The sequence below is a fragment of the Synchiropus splendidus genome, chromosome 1, assembly GCF_027744825.2.
Source record: "Synchiropus splendidus isolate RoL2022-P1 chromosome 1, RoL_Sspl_1.0, whole genome shotgun sequence".
NCBI classification, from domain to species: domain Eukaryota; kingdom Metazoa; phylum Chordata; class Actinopteri; order Syngnathiformes; family Callionymidae; genus Synchiropus; species Synchiropus splendidus.
The window spans coordinates 13,461,114-13,476,265 of NC_071334.1; the positions used below are offsets into that span (position 1 = coordinate 13,461,114).

Here is a 15,152-nt window from a genome sequence, read left to right on the forward strand (position 1 = left end):
GTCAATAGTGAACTGATAGGTTGTCAGTACTGGTATTTTTCAGTTCCACCATTGAAACTTGCCGATATCCTGCGCCCGCTCACTGATGTTGTACGGCTCTGGGTTAGTTTTTCCATTCATCACTAACTGCAGTTTAACGGGCAGTTCTTCCTCAGTCTGTATGGAAGTATTCTGATCCGAGGGAAACAATACTATCTGATTTTAATGTGCATTTATTCTGAACTGTACTACTTTGTCATGCGCAGCACCGTAAAGCCGAGCGCTGAAGTGCAGAAGAGACTCTTTGGCCGCACTACTTCCTCGCTCCTTTTCTAAACAAATTGCCACTAGTTACCAAGCAACACGTACTAGCAAAGACTGTTTCATTATTCCATCTGTTCATATCTGTATTTCGCTTCATGTATTTGTTTCGCATTATTTCGAAATTAGTGTTCACCCACTGCAGCGGGTGGTTTTGTTTGTGGCAGTATGTCACGTGGGGTAAACAATGTCGGCCCCGACATGGAGAGACGAGTGGCATGAATCACCTTGATCTGAGCCACATCGGGTCATTTCATTTCATAAGACGTGTTCACATGCAGCATTTCACTCAGCTCAGCGATTATTGTGATTAGAGTACTGTAGTCCATGTAAATTGAGTTTTTGTAGATACAATTCTCAATATTTAGTAGGTAGCCCTCTCAAGTAGCTTGACAAACGACTATACTCTGCCATACTTGGGCTGCCAAAATGCTCATGCACATGTTCAAACCGCCACTGTTTACAGACTTTGAACATGTTAATGGTACTGTACACTTGAGGGATGAATGACATGGGAATCTTCGTCTCTGAGGATGACAAAAGTCGAAGCTCTCGGTCCGTCCGTCTACACACCCATACCCTCCCATGATAACAACATGGTGACCAAGATAGAACAAAAAAAAAAAAGCATGTCCAGCCTCCTTTAGAGCTGAGATGATTTTGGCTATGTGGACAAAAATGGATGGGCAATAATATGTTGTTTATTTGCTGCGAAGGTGAAGAGGACATCTGAATTCTGTGCATGAGCAAGTGTTGCTGGAGGTTATACCTCTTTCTGTATCTGTGAATTACCCAGGAAGTGGTGGCACCTTGGTCACCGGCTACTGAGGCTTCATCACTCTCACACGCATTCTTCAAGTGGGAAGAAGTCGCTCGTGAATGTCAGCGAACTGGGTGGGCGGGATTAGCTCAAACGCTCAGGAGACCTGAATACATGACGATTTGCCAAAGACAAGTGGCTCCTTATGAAATAATATGCTTCCGACTGTGCTCGTCGTTTGGCACAGCCGTCGACAACATCGCAGCTCGGCAGGATGCTGACATTCACACCATGAAGTGAGTGTGATCAGCTCTCAACCCGAGCAGACGAACGGTGGTTTATATAGAAGCTGAGAGTCGATATCATATGGTCGCACCTGGCGTCAGAATATGTCGAGCACTGAGTCATTTCTTTGTGCTGGAGTTTTCTGCGGGGTGATTATCCTGTGTTATTTAATTCTATTAAAGGCATCATTGGAATTCACCGTGACGTCAAGTTCTTTCATTTACCCTGTTTTGCACTTCCGACCACAGCTCTTTATTGTGGTTGGTTCAGCGGAAAAACCAAGGCTGCAATGACTGAGACAAAAGGTCAAATGTATGATACAGTATATTCACAATGGACATAGTCAGAGACAAATGCCAAATTTGGCAAACCTTTCAAACCACTTTTTCTGCAGTTAAAATGGAAATTTAATTTTTTAAAACTACAATTTACATAAATATAAAAAGTTTCTCTCCACAGCCCTACTAACAGTCTATGTCATATGCTGACCGTCCGTAACTAGTCAACTATCAAAACAGTTGCTGGTCACAGTGCGACTTAATACTATAAACCCTAAATACATCCTTAGATGGAACATCTTTACTTAAAAAAAAAGTATCTCTTGATGTGCTCTCTGATAGAAGTGATGATAGGTGGCGTGGTAGTGAGGTAGTTTGGTTTCAAATATTTTTGTGAGTGCTTCCAGAAAGCCATGTCTAGAAAGGCAAGGATGATGTACACGTGTACAGAGTCGCCCCAATAAAAGAACCCAAGTCACAGAAAAAGCCTGTTTTGCAAATTACAAAACTTATAATTTTTTGTTTAGTCACGAGTGGCTGAGTAATGAACCCTAACCGGCAACCGCAAAGTTCCATTCTCTTGGTGGAATTTCTTCACAGGACAGCAGCAGCAGGAGCTCTCTGACTGTCAGCCTCACTACTACAGGTAGTGATCGTCTGAAATCCCTTGCGGGGCTTCTCATTAAAATGGCTTGCTGCCCTCCTTCCTATTGATACTGGCGAAGGTGATAAGCAAATGTTGCCATTTCTGTGATTCCTGGACTGCGAGTCAAATGATTTTGGACACAAATGTTTCCCAGAGGCACGAGCCCGTGCGGTAAAAGAAAATTGATTTCCCTCTTCTGCTGAAATGATCTTGGATATCCTGGTGTGACACAAGGTTCAGTGCTATTTCACTGATGCACCTGATTCCTGTGCGATAGCTGCAGGCTGAGCTCAGCAGTGTTTTATGTCTGCGGTGTTCCCGTCTCAGTCGTGACTGTCCCCTGGTGCCAGTAAGGTCAGAGTCAGTGCAGTGTTGGAGTTAATGTTGCATTTTAAAGCGTTACCTCCACTTACAGTATGTCGTCTACGTAACACCATTGTGTCAGTGAATTAAAAATACAAACTGTGGGTAGAATAGGAAATATAATTGTCATAATTGTTTGTATTTTCTTTGTACATGGATGAAATTGACAGCTAAGTTGAGTAAAGAGATCCTGTGTTAGCGGAGTGGTGTCGGTTACAATATGAAGCACATTAACAAACAAATGAAACTTCATTACTTTCAAATTAAATGAGAAATATAAGACACTTGGGTCTTTACGAGAGAAACTTTCTCAAGAATTATTTGTAATCTGTTCAGTTTCAACCACCTGGCATGAAATAGCGTCTTCACAATGAAGAGAAAAAAACCACCCAAACTTTTGACACCTCATTTTATTGTCCCAACATTCAAAAGTACAAATAATTCAAACACAACAGTTTTATGAAAAAGAAAAAAACAAACATTTACAGCAAGATTTTATTTTTCCAGTTTCAGAAATGACCTAAACTAGCAAGGATAACATGAAGTCATTCATCGCAGTAATTGGATTAATAATAAGAATAAGAAGAATAATAGCAATTATAATCATAATAATCATTGATAATTGGTAAGTAATAACATAAGCAGGAGTAGAGATAGAGAGAGAAAAAGAGAGAGCCGCGGTCATGAGGCCCAGTGAACATTTTTTTTTTCTCATCTTTTTTGTCTTTAAAGATTTTGTTTATAGATTTTCTCAGATAGTAAACAAACACGTCTCAGGAGGAAAATGAAAACTGACAAGAAGAGAGCCTAGTTCCTCTGTTCACCTTCCCTCCTCCACTACTGGCTGCGTTGTTCCTACTGGCAGGCTGCCACTATAAGGCGCTACAGGGGGTGGTGTGAGCCATAGGGGTGGGCATAGAGCAAGGTGACACAGCCCCATGTTTCAACACACACACACAAACAGACACACACTCTCTACACACTCAGTCAGGAAGACGCATACAGCAGTGTACTGAAGACGTACACAACGAATGTTGCGTGAATGCATCGTACAAATGTGGATCACACTCATGTGAATGCACTCACACAGACTCACACGGTTACATAAAGAAACATGCACACGGACATGCACACACACACACACACACACACACACACACACACACACACACACACACACACACAGTCTAGGCGGAACACAGGCTCGCGTCGTAAGAGTTCAAAAGTCAGACAGCGTAGGAAATAAGTTCACACATCTGAACAACATTCTACCGGGGTCGTTGCATAATTCAAGCTCCCAATGGAGGCGGGAGCATGAAGGGTCTAGTTGGTTGGCTAGTCGGATGGTTCCTGTAATGACGGGATGGCGTGACGGTAATGGAATGATGCAAGTAGTCTGAGGAGTAAGAGAGAGGATGAACTTATGCAAGCATGCGTCTGAGTGTTTCAACAGCTCTCCACACACCTCCATCAAGTCTTGATAACGAACAAAAGAATCCAATTCTGTATATGTATACTTCCGGAACCTTTCCCTTACCTTTCAAAATATATATACTATATATCATATTAGAGTATCTAAAATATAGAATCGGTACAATCCATTTCATCCCTCCTCCAGAACACCTCAGTAGATCAGCAACCGCAATAATTACATGTTGCCTTTTCATTTCTTAAATATTTCTTGGTTCGACAAAAGATGACGTCTAGCTTTAAAACGAAATTGGTTCCAAAGGTGACCAATTAAGTCCAGTGCAATGAATGACCCTCACACACCGATGGGCGATTGCTGCGTTACAACCAACGTGCCCGATGCCTCCATGAGCTGAATGTCTTATCAAATGTTCCCTAAAAACGAAAATCTTTCAGACCCACATTTTTGCATAAAGTGTCATCACAAAGCGGTAGTAAGCGGAGGGAGGGTGTGGACGGAGTGGCTTTTTCGAACTACACAAACTTATCACAGGTTATATTGAACCAGAACGACTGTTTATAACATTCTATTAAGACTAAACTTTATTGAAAAAGATCTAAAGATTCATTTTAACAAGACAAGAAAAAAGCAATAGCAAATTGAACTATTAACTAGGTTATGCATAGCGAGTAACTGTTTCTAGTAATAAGGGAAGAGCATCCCCCGACCCTCCAGACTGTTTTTTTTTTTTTTTTTTTTCATGTTTTCGTGACTTTTAGATTTTTTTTATATTGTCATTTTGATATATTGGTACAAAGCACAAACGTACTAAAAGTTCTCTCAGTGCAGTGGACTACTGGAAGAGCCGCTCCACTAGTCGCTTTGTTCCCTTTGAGCTCAGAAACACCCCCCTCCCTGTACCAGAATCACGCAAATACACAGACAATGAAACGAATAAATACATAAATACACATATAAATTAATAAATATAGAATAAATAGAAATAAATAGAAAAATAAATAGTTTCAAAATAGATAAGTAAACAAACCAATACGCTATCGTTTTAAGCATTTTGTTCGGTTTCTTTTGCCGCGGTAGTTAACTCAAAGTTAATCCAAATCTTTTTTATTTTTTTCTCCACAAGCAACATGACGACAATTGAACAGTTTCCTCACAATTTTTTTTTCTAATAACTCAACCACCACTTCATAATAAGTTGTCATATGAAAAAGACAAGCTCAAACAAAAGAACAGTGACAACTCAGATAGTACAGTAGATATTGTAAAACAAATGTAGACTATATATATATATTTATATGTATATCATCTATTTGTACACAGCAAATAAAGACACAGTTGTCATAGATCCTCGAAGGAAACAAATATCTAGACTAACAGAACTAGCTAATCATCATAAACTTTTGACAAACATTTCACGCTTAGCAAGGAACTCAAGTGAAAAGTCAGCAAGCCAAACAAACAAAACAAAGCAAACAAACCCAGAAAACGACCAAATCAGTATTTTGTCCAGTGACTCTTTCACGGCCTGAATTCGCACAATCTGGTCAAGAAGAAAACAGAAGTCACCAGATTTCCAGGCATCAACAACAAACAAATATTAAACAGCAGCTCAATTCAATGCCAACATCGAAATATTTTTTAAACAACACAGAACAACAAACGTGGATATTTAAGATATGTGGATAATGTAGTTTAGCACCTACTGTTGATCGCTAAAAGGAAGTTTTCTTCAAATGTTAGTCACAAACGCAGAGCAAAGGAAATGTGTGAAATCGTGTGTATATTCAGCGTCTAAATGGAGTAATGTGCATATAACTATTGACTAATATCCCATACTGACAAATGGCGTACGTCAGAGGACGAAGGGTCTTCTTGCTTTGGGCTCTGGACGATAAAGATGGTTCGGCCAGGGAAAGACCCCTCCACCCTCCCTTTTGGGTATCGTCATTGAATAATCACGCGCTAGTACACATGTGAAAAATTACCAAAATCACCTGCCTTAGTGTGTATTCCCTTTCACAAAACCTTCCTTCTACAAAATCGCCGCCAACATGGATTCTCCAAAAACAAACATTCTTTCCGGTGCCACGGCAGAACGACAAGACAAGGTGGTCCCACCCCCCGCCCCGTCCCCAGTTAGCCAGTCAAAATATTTTTCTCTTTTTTCAAATCCAGATTCTTGTAAAAATTCTTCAATAGTTATTATTTTTAATTATCATTTATAAAAATAGATCTTATTTCTCTTTATTTTTATCTTTTTCTAAACATATTTTTTTTTCCAAGCAAAGAGATTTTCTCTTTGGCAACAGTTATATTTTTCTTAAATTACTGAACGTGTCATCCGGAAAGCTAACCCGTCCCCTCCCTCAACCCATCTCCCTGAACCCCAGTGAGGAAAGACAATATGTTTTGTTAGCGATACAAAACAAAAACAATGTCAGAAATTTGTTTTCTGTCTACATTACAGGACTGTGGAAATCCTGAATCGCTAAGGGGGGGGGGAGTTTTAATACACACTAAAACGAATGAATGGTTCCCCAATTCAACTAAAGAGCCCCCACCCTCTTAACGACGAGGTTTGTAATATTAACGACAGTGGATCCGGATATACAAAGAAAAGAATCCTGAATCAGGACAGAGAAAAGGCTTGAATCGAAAAAGGACATTCTCTTCTCTGAAATTTGGAGGTTCAGGGATTTGCTACTGTTTACATAGAAGAGAAAATTATTTCAACAACCACAAGAAACTAAAGAATATACAACCAAGAGAAACCTGCTTATCACAGGGACTTCCTAAAAATTATCAACATCTCCTTCTTTTTGTTATACTCAGGCAACGTTGGCTTATAGGTCCAAAGTTATGTATAAGCCATTTGGAGTTCAAATTCTAAGATGGTTTATCGGTCGCTTTATGTCCCGGTCGGATTTTGCTGTGTTGGATGGCTGTAGTGGGGTGGCATGGCGGTAACTGAAGGGCCTTGGACTTGGACGGGGGCGGAGGGATGTTGGAAGGGGTTGGGGGGGACTATTTTTGACTTGACAGAGTCGAAGGGCGACTGATTTTATCGGTTGAAGTTCAGGATTTGTGTGTCTTGTTGGTCTTGAAGGAGACTTGCAAGACGCGATCGCCCAACCTGTAGCCGTTCAGGCTGGCGATGGCCATGGCTGCCTCGTCGTAATTCGTCATGGTGACGAAGCCGAAGCCTTTGCACTTGTTGGTGTTGAAGTCACGGATCACCTTCACGTTGTTGACGGCGCCAAACGGACCGAACAGCTGCCAGAGGACGCTTTCGTCCGAATCTGGGGAGAGGTTGTAGACAAAGATGCACCAGCCAGTGCCCGTGTGCCCGGGTATGTTCATGCCCACCAGGCTGGTCATACTGTCGATGGTGATGGGAGAGAACCTGAGTGGAGAGGCAGAGGGGAGGGAAGGCAGAGGTTACTGGACTCGTCGTAACATCTAATGTCCAGTGCTTCAAATGACCCTGACAAGCATGACACAGCACTTCTCTACAGTGATGGTTGCTCAACACACAGTTTAAGATGAGATGTATTGATCTGTCCAAATGAAAACTCTGTATGTGTGTGTTTAATGTGGAACACTCCCTGAGCTCCTCTTCTCTGCAGGACCTCCTGGGCAGGTCTGTTCCGTGAAGTGCATGCAGACTCAGGACTTTTTGTTTGAGTCTTTGAGTGGATCTTTTACGAGCTTAATAGCCAAAAGTGGTTGAATTTAAATTGCTGCTTGAAATTCATCTTAACTCACGCTCAGTGCTCCTAAATCTGTTCTGCTTTGCTCCATATTCCTCTTTTCCATGTGATGCAAGAGATTTGAATTCTCAGTTGACATCACTTAATTACCTTTCCTGCTCAAAGGAAAGGATTCCAGAAAAATAAAGCCAACCCGATAAAACAGACTCATCTTCTCTCCCACCTCTCTACACGAAATAACTACAAGCATTATTGAGCAAACTTTAATTGAGCTCTCCACTTGGCTTTAGTCTTTCGAGAGAGACCTCCATCACTGAGGAGCATGAGGCGGTGAGGTTGGTGGCCTGGGGGGTGGTTACAGGACAAACTGAATGGAAAATGGCAGCAGTTTTCAGCCCCATGGTATTTAGGGACAAAGTCTATTCTTCCTACAATTTCAGCAGTGCGCTCTGTTGTGTTCTATGGAGGAGCTTGTGGCACTGATCGATAGCACTGCTAATAGCTGCGGCCCCCTGCCCAGATATCCGCTGCACTATATATGGCCAGCTCTCACTGCCACCGTCCTAAATGACTTTGTTCATGCTTCAGCACAACTGTCATGCCTCAGATATATATGGAGAATGGTGGCGTGTTCAGCCATGATTTTTGCAATGTTTCATAGTGTGGTCAACTTCAGTGTCTGATTCTTAGAGAAAGGTCTAGTGCATAGTTGAGTTGATGAGACACGACGTTGGACTGAAGCATAAATGTTGGTTTGTGTTGCATTCTTGGATCAAAATGATGATTAGGTCAGTGTCGATCAAAAAGGGCTCACTCAGACAACGCTGTACGAAATGAACCAATTTCATCTAATTGGTCTGGATTTTTTTGAAAACAAATTATTTTCTTCAAATACTGCAGTATGTCTCACGGTTGAGCTACAATTTAACAGAAAATAAATGGGATTTTCGAGTATTTTAACAAAGTACTGACCATGTTTCCAGTGCTTGCTAGAGTTATTGTTCTGCCCGCATTTGTTTGGAGCGTCGTGTGTGTGTCATGTTCGGGATCCATCATTGAAAAACCGAAATGTTGACTCTGCGACCCAGATGACGGCCCTTTTTTGGATTTACTTTCATTACAACGATACTGACTTGAGTGAGGTGGGCCTTCAGTAGTTTTTACCAAGTTCACTGTGGACAATTATGCTGCCAAACTTCTTTGCACTGACTGACCCTTCCTTGGCCTGGAATTGACTTGTTCCTCCTCTGGATTGTATTGTCACTTTACATACTGAAGTTGCAAGCAGTGCCATTCAATATTTTTAGTCAGTGCTGTTCCTTGGGATTGTTTTTGTCAATAACTATGTTTTATATATGGGGTTCGATAATGACAATGACTGTTGCGCCATCAAGTTTAAGAGGCTTCCAGACACCTTCTGAGCTCTCACGGTTTGAGCACTACAGATACAAAGCTCAAATGAAAGAAGTATAAAAGTGAGCTGGATAGTAAAACAGAGATGACCTAACCCTGACCCAAACCACAACTTCCAATTTGATACATAGAAAGTCGCGCTGCATGAGCTTAAAATGAGCCAAATTTGTCGCCCTGCAGTATATTTATATCTCTTCCTGAGGCGTTTCACTGAAAAGTTACTTCTCAGTTACTGTGCTGAAATGCAGTGTTGCTGCAGCTGGGACCTACTGGGGTGGATGGAGAAGACAAACCCACAGTAACAAACAGTAACTGAACACTAAAGAAAAGAAAACAAGCGACTTCACACCTAACATTGAACCACCCTGTAGATTATTAATTTACTGTGACTGGAGCAGATGAAAACGTTGATGCCCTCCCATGTCAAAATGTCATATCGATTTCATCTGAAATTAGCGCCATGTTTTTAAGCGCAAGCAGCCATGCGTCGCCATTGTGTAGTTGGGGTGAAGCAACCACATGTGAAAGGAATGCAAGCATGCTTTCGAAAATTTTGGAATCTGCAACTTTACATTACCTATGACGCTACACTCTGGGGTATTAAAATTGTTTAAGCATTCTGGATTTACAGCCCTATGATTTGGATGCGGTACCTCAATAGAAAGGCTGTGAGGAACTTTACAATGTAGCCATCGGAGTGGGTCCAAACACCAATGAGACCAGGGGTTGCATAGCAACTGTGTTAGCTCAGCAGATGTCTATTCTTTCCTTTCTGAAGCCAACCATCCCCTTTAACACACTTGCTTTCTCTTAGTTGATATAATACAACATTGAAAATCACTTTGAAGTCAATAGCTTGCCCTCTAATCGGAATTACAGTAATGGACGTGAGCTTCAATGGAGGCGCGTCGTGCTGGAATTGTGGCACTCACATTAGCCCTTGAATGTCACAGCTATCACAATAGTGTACAATAGAGGAATTTAGCTTTAAATCTGTCCATTTAAATCTTGTCATGAGGTATTATAAGGCCATCTACCGTTTTTTATTACCATGTGTAGGTAAGTTGAATTAAAAGTGCTTACAACATGCAAGATGCCAACAACAGCACTTGGAACAACTATCAAGAGAGCAGGGTTATGTAACACCTACGGTGCTGACGAAGTAACATGAAATATGGAGGCAAAAACATGGAATTTGAGCGGAGCGGTGCCGAGCAAAGTTCTAGCTATCTGCAGTAAAACGACATCATTTGTTTCCTGCATGGATCCAGGTTCATCCACACTCATCCGCTGCCTGAACTTTTATCACAGCCAAAAAATGGATTACTTCTTAGATGATTCTAATCCCCGAGAGCTCTCAAAGGTATGGACATATAGAAATATTCTTAAATATAAAAAGCTGAGCGAGGTTTTCTCTGTAATGCCATAAAGCAGGTGAACCTGAATCCAGTAGAAAAACAACAAACACCTAGAAATTAGGATCCAGAAATCAAAATCCATTGTCTGCACAGAAACGACCCAAAACAATAGAAACAACACCAGCATGTGTCATAATCAAAACAAAGCAAATCCATCACCACTGAAAACAAACACAGATTGTTTTCTATTCTGCACTCCTAAGGTGCTCTCAACTCAAGCTCACAAAAACAAAATCAAATGAAGAATCAAAAAAATGCAATCGTCCTGAAACATTGTCAAACGTAAAGTGATACAAGGAAACATCAAATCAAATTAAGAAATCATTGTGTCAACATGGACATCTGGCATTGGGTGAAGTTTTTAATTACCTCTTTACGCCATAGGCCATATTAAGCAAATTGTCCAGCCTGTAAAGAGAAGGAGGGTTCTGGGGTTAATGGCGGGCAGATGGTCGACTTACTCAATGGAACTAATGTTAAAGTCTCTGTAGGAAGTATCCCTCGTTCGAGAGCAAACAAATCCATCAACAGTTGGCCCCATCGCACTCAAGAGCCTTACCAGTAAGAGCCCGTCGCCAGTTATTGAACCTACAGAGTCTCCAAGTATGTTTGCCATTTGTCCAGTCGGCCATTGATCAGATTGTTTGTGTTCAGCATTGCTGGCAGATGCTTCAGCACTGACTATGTTCGACTGTATTAACCCATTACTGGTCCCTGGTTGGTCTGAAAACATACCAGGAACCACAGCTGAATAAAACATAAAGCATTTAGGAAGACAAGACAAAACTCCAATTTAGAGCTTTGTCGATGTAATGGGTTGGACTTTTGAATGACAGCGAGAGAAAAGAGGTGATTAGGAGTCAGATGAAATGGCTCTGTACTATATGAAGCGCTTCACAAATAAATATATGGTCAGAGTCATGGTCAAAGTCAAATTGAAGGACACATTCAGCTTTTCTTTCTTCTTTTACCCATGGACTAGGACTACTGCAGTCAGTTGAGGTGAATGGTGTGTGTGTGTGTCACTGTTTTGTACCTCACAGGTAATTGTGTGTGTGTTTGATCTCAGTCAAGGTAAGATGTGGGTTGAATTAAATGTTGCCCGTCTTGGACGGATGCAGTCTTGGTGAGTCAATGACCTTCATTCCTCACTTGGGTCCCTCCTGTCTCATGTCTTATTAACTTGTCTGGCCTAATGGAGAGGGGCCATGGCTTATTGAGCAACAGCTGGTTCCTCACATCTCATTCCTCCTCAAAACACAACAAACTCTGAGACTTCTCCAAGTCTGCGCCGGTCAGCACACACCTCTGCACCCTCGCCTCCTTATACTCGTTCTTTTTTTACTGATTATCATCAACGTTTTGATAATTGTGTGTCCAATGAATTTGCTTTTGCTCCACAAACATCAGTGAAAATGTTACTTACTAGTAACGGCACTTGAGGTTAATACAAATCCTTAAATCAACAATCTTTTTTTATGAATAAAAACATTAACTCAACGTGCTAACCCACAACATTGGCTGTACACAGTTTCAATGTTTGTAAATATTTGTAACGCCACATATTCAGCACTGACTTTCATCATAAAGCACTGGAAGTGCAAATAATGCTTCAGAAGCTGTTTGTTACCCCCAGGCGGCAGGCAAGCCACATTTGTGGGGGTAAAAGTGTTGGGGCATTTGTTACTTGTATGATGGCTTGCCATTGGCTGCCTGGCTTTGAGCCCATTGTTTGTTTTTCACTGTTGGTGTGATATAAATAGCAACCAGCCCTAAATTGTCAGAGTAACTGCCATTAGGGGTGGGAAATTATTTTTTAAAATGTATAATTCATTCAAGTTTTCTGAATTAATGAATCCTGATTATCCACATTGTAGTATTTCAGATCTGAATAGTCAAATAAGAGTTGAATCTGTACATTTAGCTTTTAACATCAGAATGGAAGTGCCCAGAACAACATTGTTGTGCTTCTATCCTGAAGTTATTTGAAACTTAGGAAATTTTCCATCTGTCGACACAACCACATGAAGTCTCTTTCAACATGGATGTTTCGGTTATGACATCCCTCTGTATAATGCAGTGCACCTGGAATTGACGCACTGAAAAATGTACCCTGTAAAGATAATCCCAACTATTGAATTAAATGAATCCCAGCCCTACTTGTCATATGTCTCAAAATATGACGCGCTGCAGTGCTCCTCTGAAAAACAGTGTCCTTGCAAGGTATCATAAAAACCGCTCAGAATGACAAGTGATGACTGATATATTTTTTTAATTTAATAAAAGCCTTGACTAGCGCTGCTGATGTGTCTTTGTTTTCTGCCACTGGCATCATTGAAAAATGATGAAAGGGACTCTGAGAAAAAGAGGAAATGCTTGAGAAAGGATATACAGAATAATTAAACTAGCAATTAGCCCATTATGCGGGAAAAGAATGAGCAGGCTGATTGTGGGAAAATGAGTCAATTGGCGAGGATGCACCGAGAGCAGAAGCACTAGGCCCAGGAGCGGGAAGACATCTGCTGGCCACTGGGCCGCTGGGCCACAACACAACAACCTGCCTGCTGACATCGTCTCCCTCACTCTTGCATGTGCACTTATAGACCAACACATCTCATAAAACAGTGTCTTCTCACACTGTCTCTCCACAATCAATATAAACAATAGCGCCTCTGAGCCGGCTCCAAGGCTCGTAAATTCTGGATAAGTCGGACACAAAAATCACTCTTGCTGTGGATGTGAGGTCATACAATTTATGAAAATGCACGACCAATCCATAAGAAACAAAGGTAACTGCTCATAACTGATGTCAAGTCAATTTCCAATTAACAGTGAGCAAATTTCTATCCAAATTCTGAAGTTTTTGGTTATAAGCAGTGCAGTGCAGGGACGCAGCCAGGAAGTGTCCTGTGGTTGTGAGATTTGATGGGAAGCGACAGCTCTCCTGTGGAGCCTGTAAATTGGCTTGGCGTATCACAGACACACAGCCACGCTACATCGCTCAGGTGTCACACCGGGGAAGGCGCTCTAAAAAAATCTTCCAAGCCCTGACTTTGATATAGAGTAAACAGCACATCCAGAACTGCATTATTGAAAGAGAAAGAATTCTATGAGCGCAGTTTCTGGATGGATTAGACGATGGGACATCACATCAGACGATGGAGCTTTGTTATATTTTGGGGGAGTGAGGTGAGTCTGAATTTCCTACAGACCTATGGAAGATGAATAAGAGTTACATGTTGGGCAATGGTGACCAAGTTTGGCCCATTAGTTTGTCGACTAGCATTTTAGATCATTTAGAAATGAAGTTGAGGAAGAATGAATGGAAAAGTGATGCATTGAGTTTAAACTGAATGACTCCACTTTGAGCACACATTTAGTGATGGTGGATGTCGAGAATGTTCTTGAGTTTGGGAAAATAGCATCAGATTCTAACAGAATCCACGAGGCAGAATTTTACACTCATTTTAATTCATGCACCAACAGCTGGTTTGGTACGAGGATGTTTTCTTCCCCAAAACTCTGAGACACTCTAACATGATGAAATCATGGGAAACATGAATGACAGAACCCCACATTCTCTACTGAACCATTCCACTATGACCTGGGTGGACTGAGACTGAGAAGCTGGATTGAAATGGCAGCATGTTCTAGTCTTCTTGGTAGAGTGTTGCACCATTATCATCATTGCTTTGTTTTTCTGCTTTTCGTTTCACCATAGAATTATGTAGTCAGTAAAAATACAGGCGTACCAGTCACACAGATTGTACAACTCTGTCTCATTCCCATGGTATTGATGTTGGACAAGTTGACTTTGCGACCTATACTGAGGACAAAGGCAGCCTTCAGTGTTGCATGTTTTCAATTGAAGCATGTCCCGCCACCTGCGGCAGTGTGACACGTAAAAAAAAAAATTGAAAGTGTTTTTTACCAAAAGTTGTTTTTTTTAATTTATTGAAAGGCCTATGCGTCGACCTGCAACGCTGAAGGCTGTTTAGGAAGCAGCAGTCCATTTTCCCAATATACTTCACCATGGGAGTGAGGTTGGGTTGAATGTAGCATAGGGCATTTTTCTTTAATTCTCATTACTTTTTTCTTTAATGCTCATGCTATACATCCTTCTCTTATTTCCACACAAATTACGGTGAGATGGCCTAGTTCTCCACAGCCTGTTTACATTCTAGGTGTTCATTGCACAAGAATTTGCAACATTTCTGCTGAAACATGAAAAACGTTTGAATTACTCCAAAAGCGAAAACTAGAAAACTTCATCACCACTCAAGTCCTCACCTGAACCTCTGAGCCTGGTGGTGGAGGGGGCCAGGGTATCGGCGATTGGGCGACTGGTAGAGTTGCGACAGAAGAGCTTGGCTGGTCTTCTGGCTTGGGTTGTTGGCGAACTTAACCGTAATGGGCTCAGCAGCTCCTGATGGCTTCTGTCCGTTCAGGCCCTTGATGGCCTCCTCAGCCTCTATCCTCTTATCAAAGCGGATGAAGCCCACACCTCGGGAACCACCTGCGGGGCCAGCAGATCACAAACAAACACA

At 41.5% G+C, this 15,152-nt stretch overlaps 1 protein-coding gene across 7 annotated transcripts in view; it reads right to left on the minus strand.

Annotated features, from left to right (window-relative positions):
* Window positions 1–3,013: 3,013 nt before the first annotated feature.
* elavl4 (ELAV like neuron-specific RNA binding protein 4) overlaps window positions 3,014–15,152 on the minus strand; it is an 80,167-nt gene continuing 68,028 nt past the window's right edge. For 4 of the 7 annotated variants that reach the window (XM_053865561.1, XM_053865597.1, XM_053865587.1 and 1 more), the window contains 3 exons: window positions 14,896–15,129; window positions 10,975–11,013; window positions 3,014–7,467 (listed from right to left, as the gene is read on the minus strand). In XM_053865561.1, the coding sequence (XP_053721536.1) occupies window positions 7,140–7,467; window positions 10,975–11,013; window positions 14,896–15,129 (601 nt within the window). In that variant the 3' untranslated portion in view covers window positions 3,014–7,139. The remainder of the gene's footprint in view (window positions 7,468–10,974; window positions 11,014–14,895; window positions 15,130–15,152) is intronic. The other 3 variants (XM_053865551.1, XM_053865578.1, XM_053865570.1) reach the window with 3 other exon arrangements.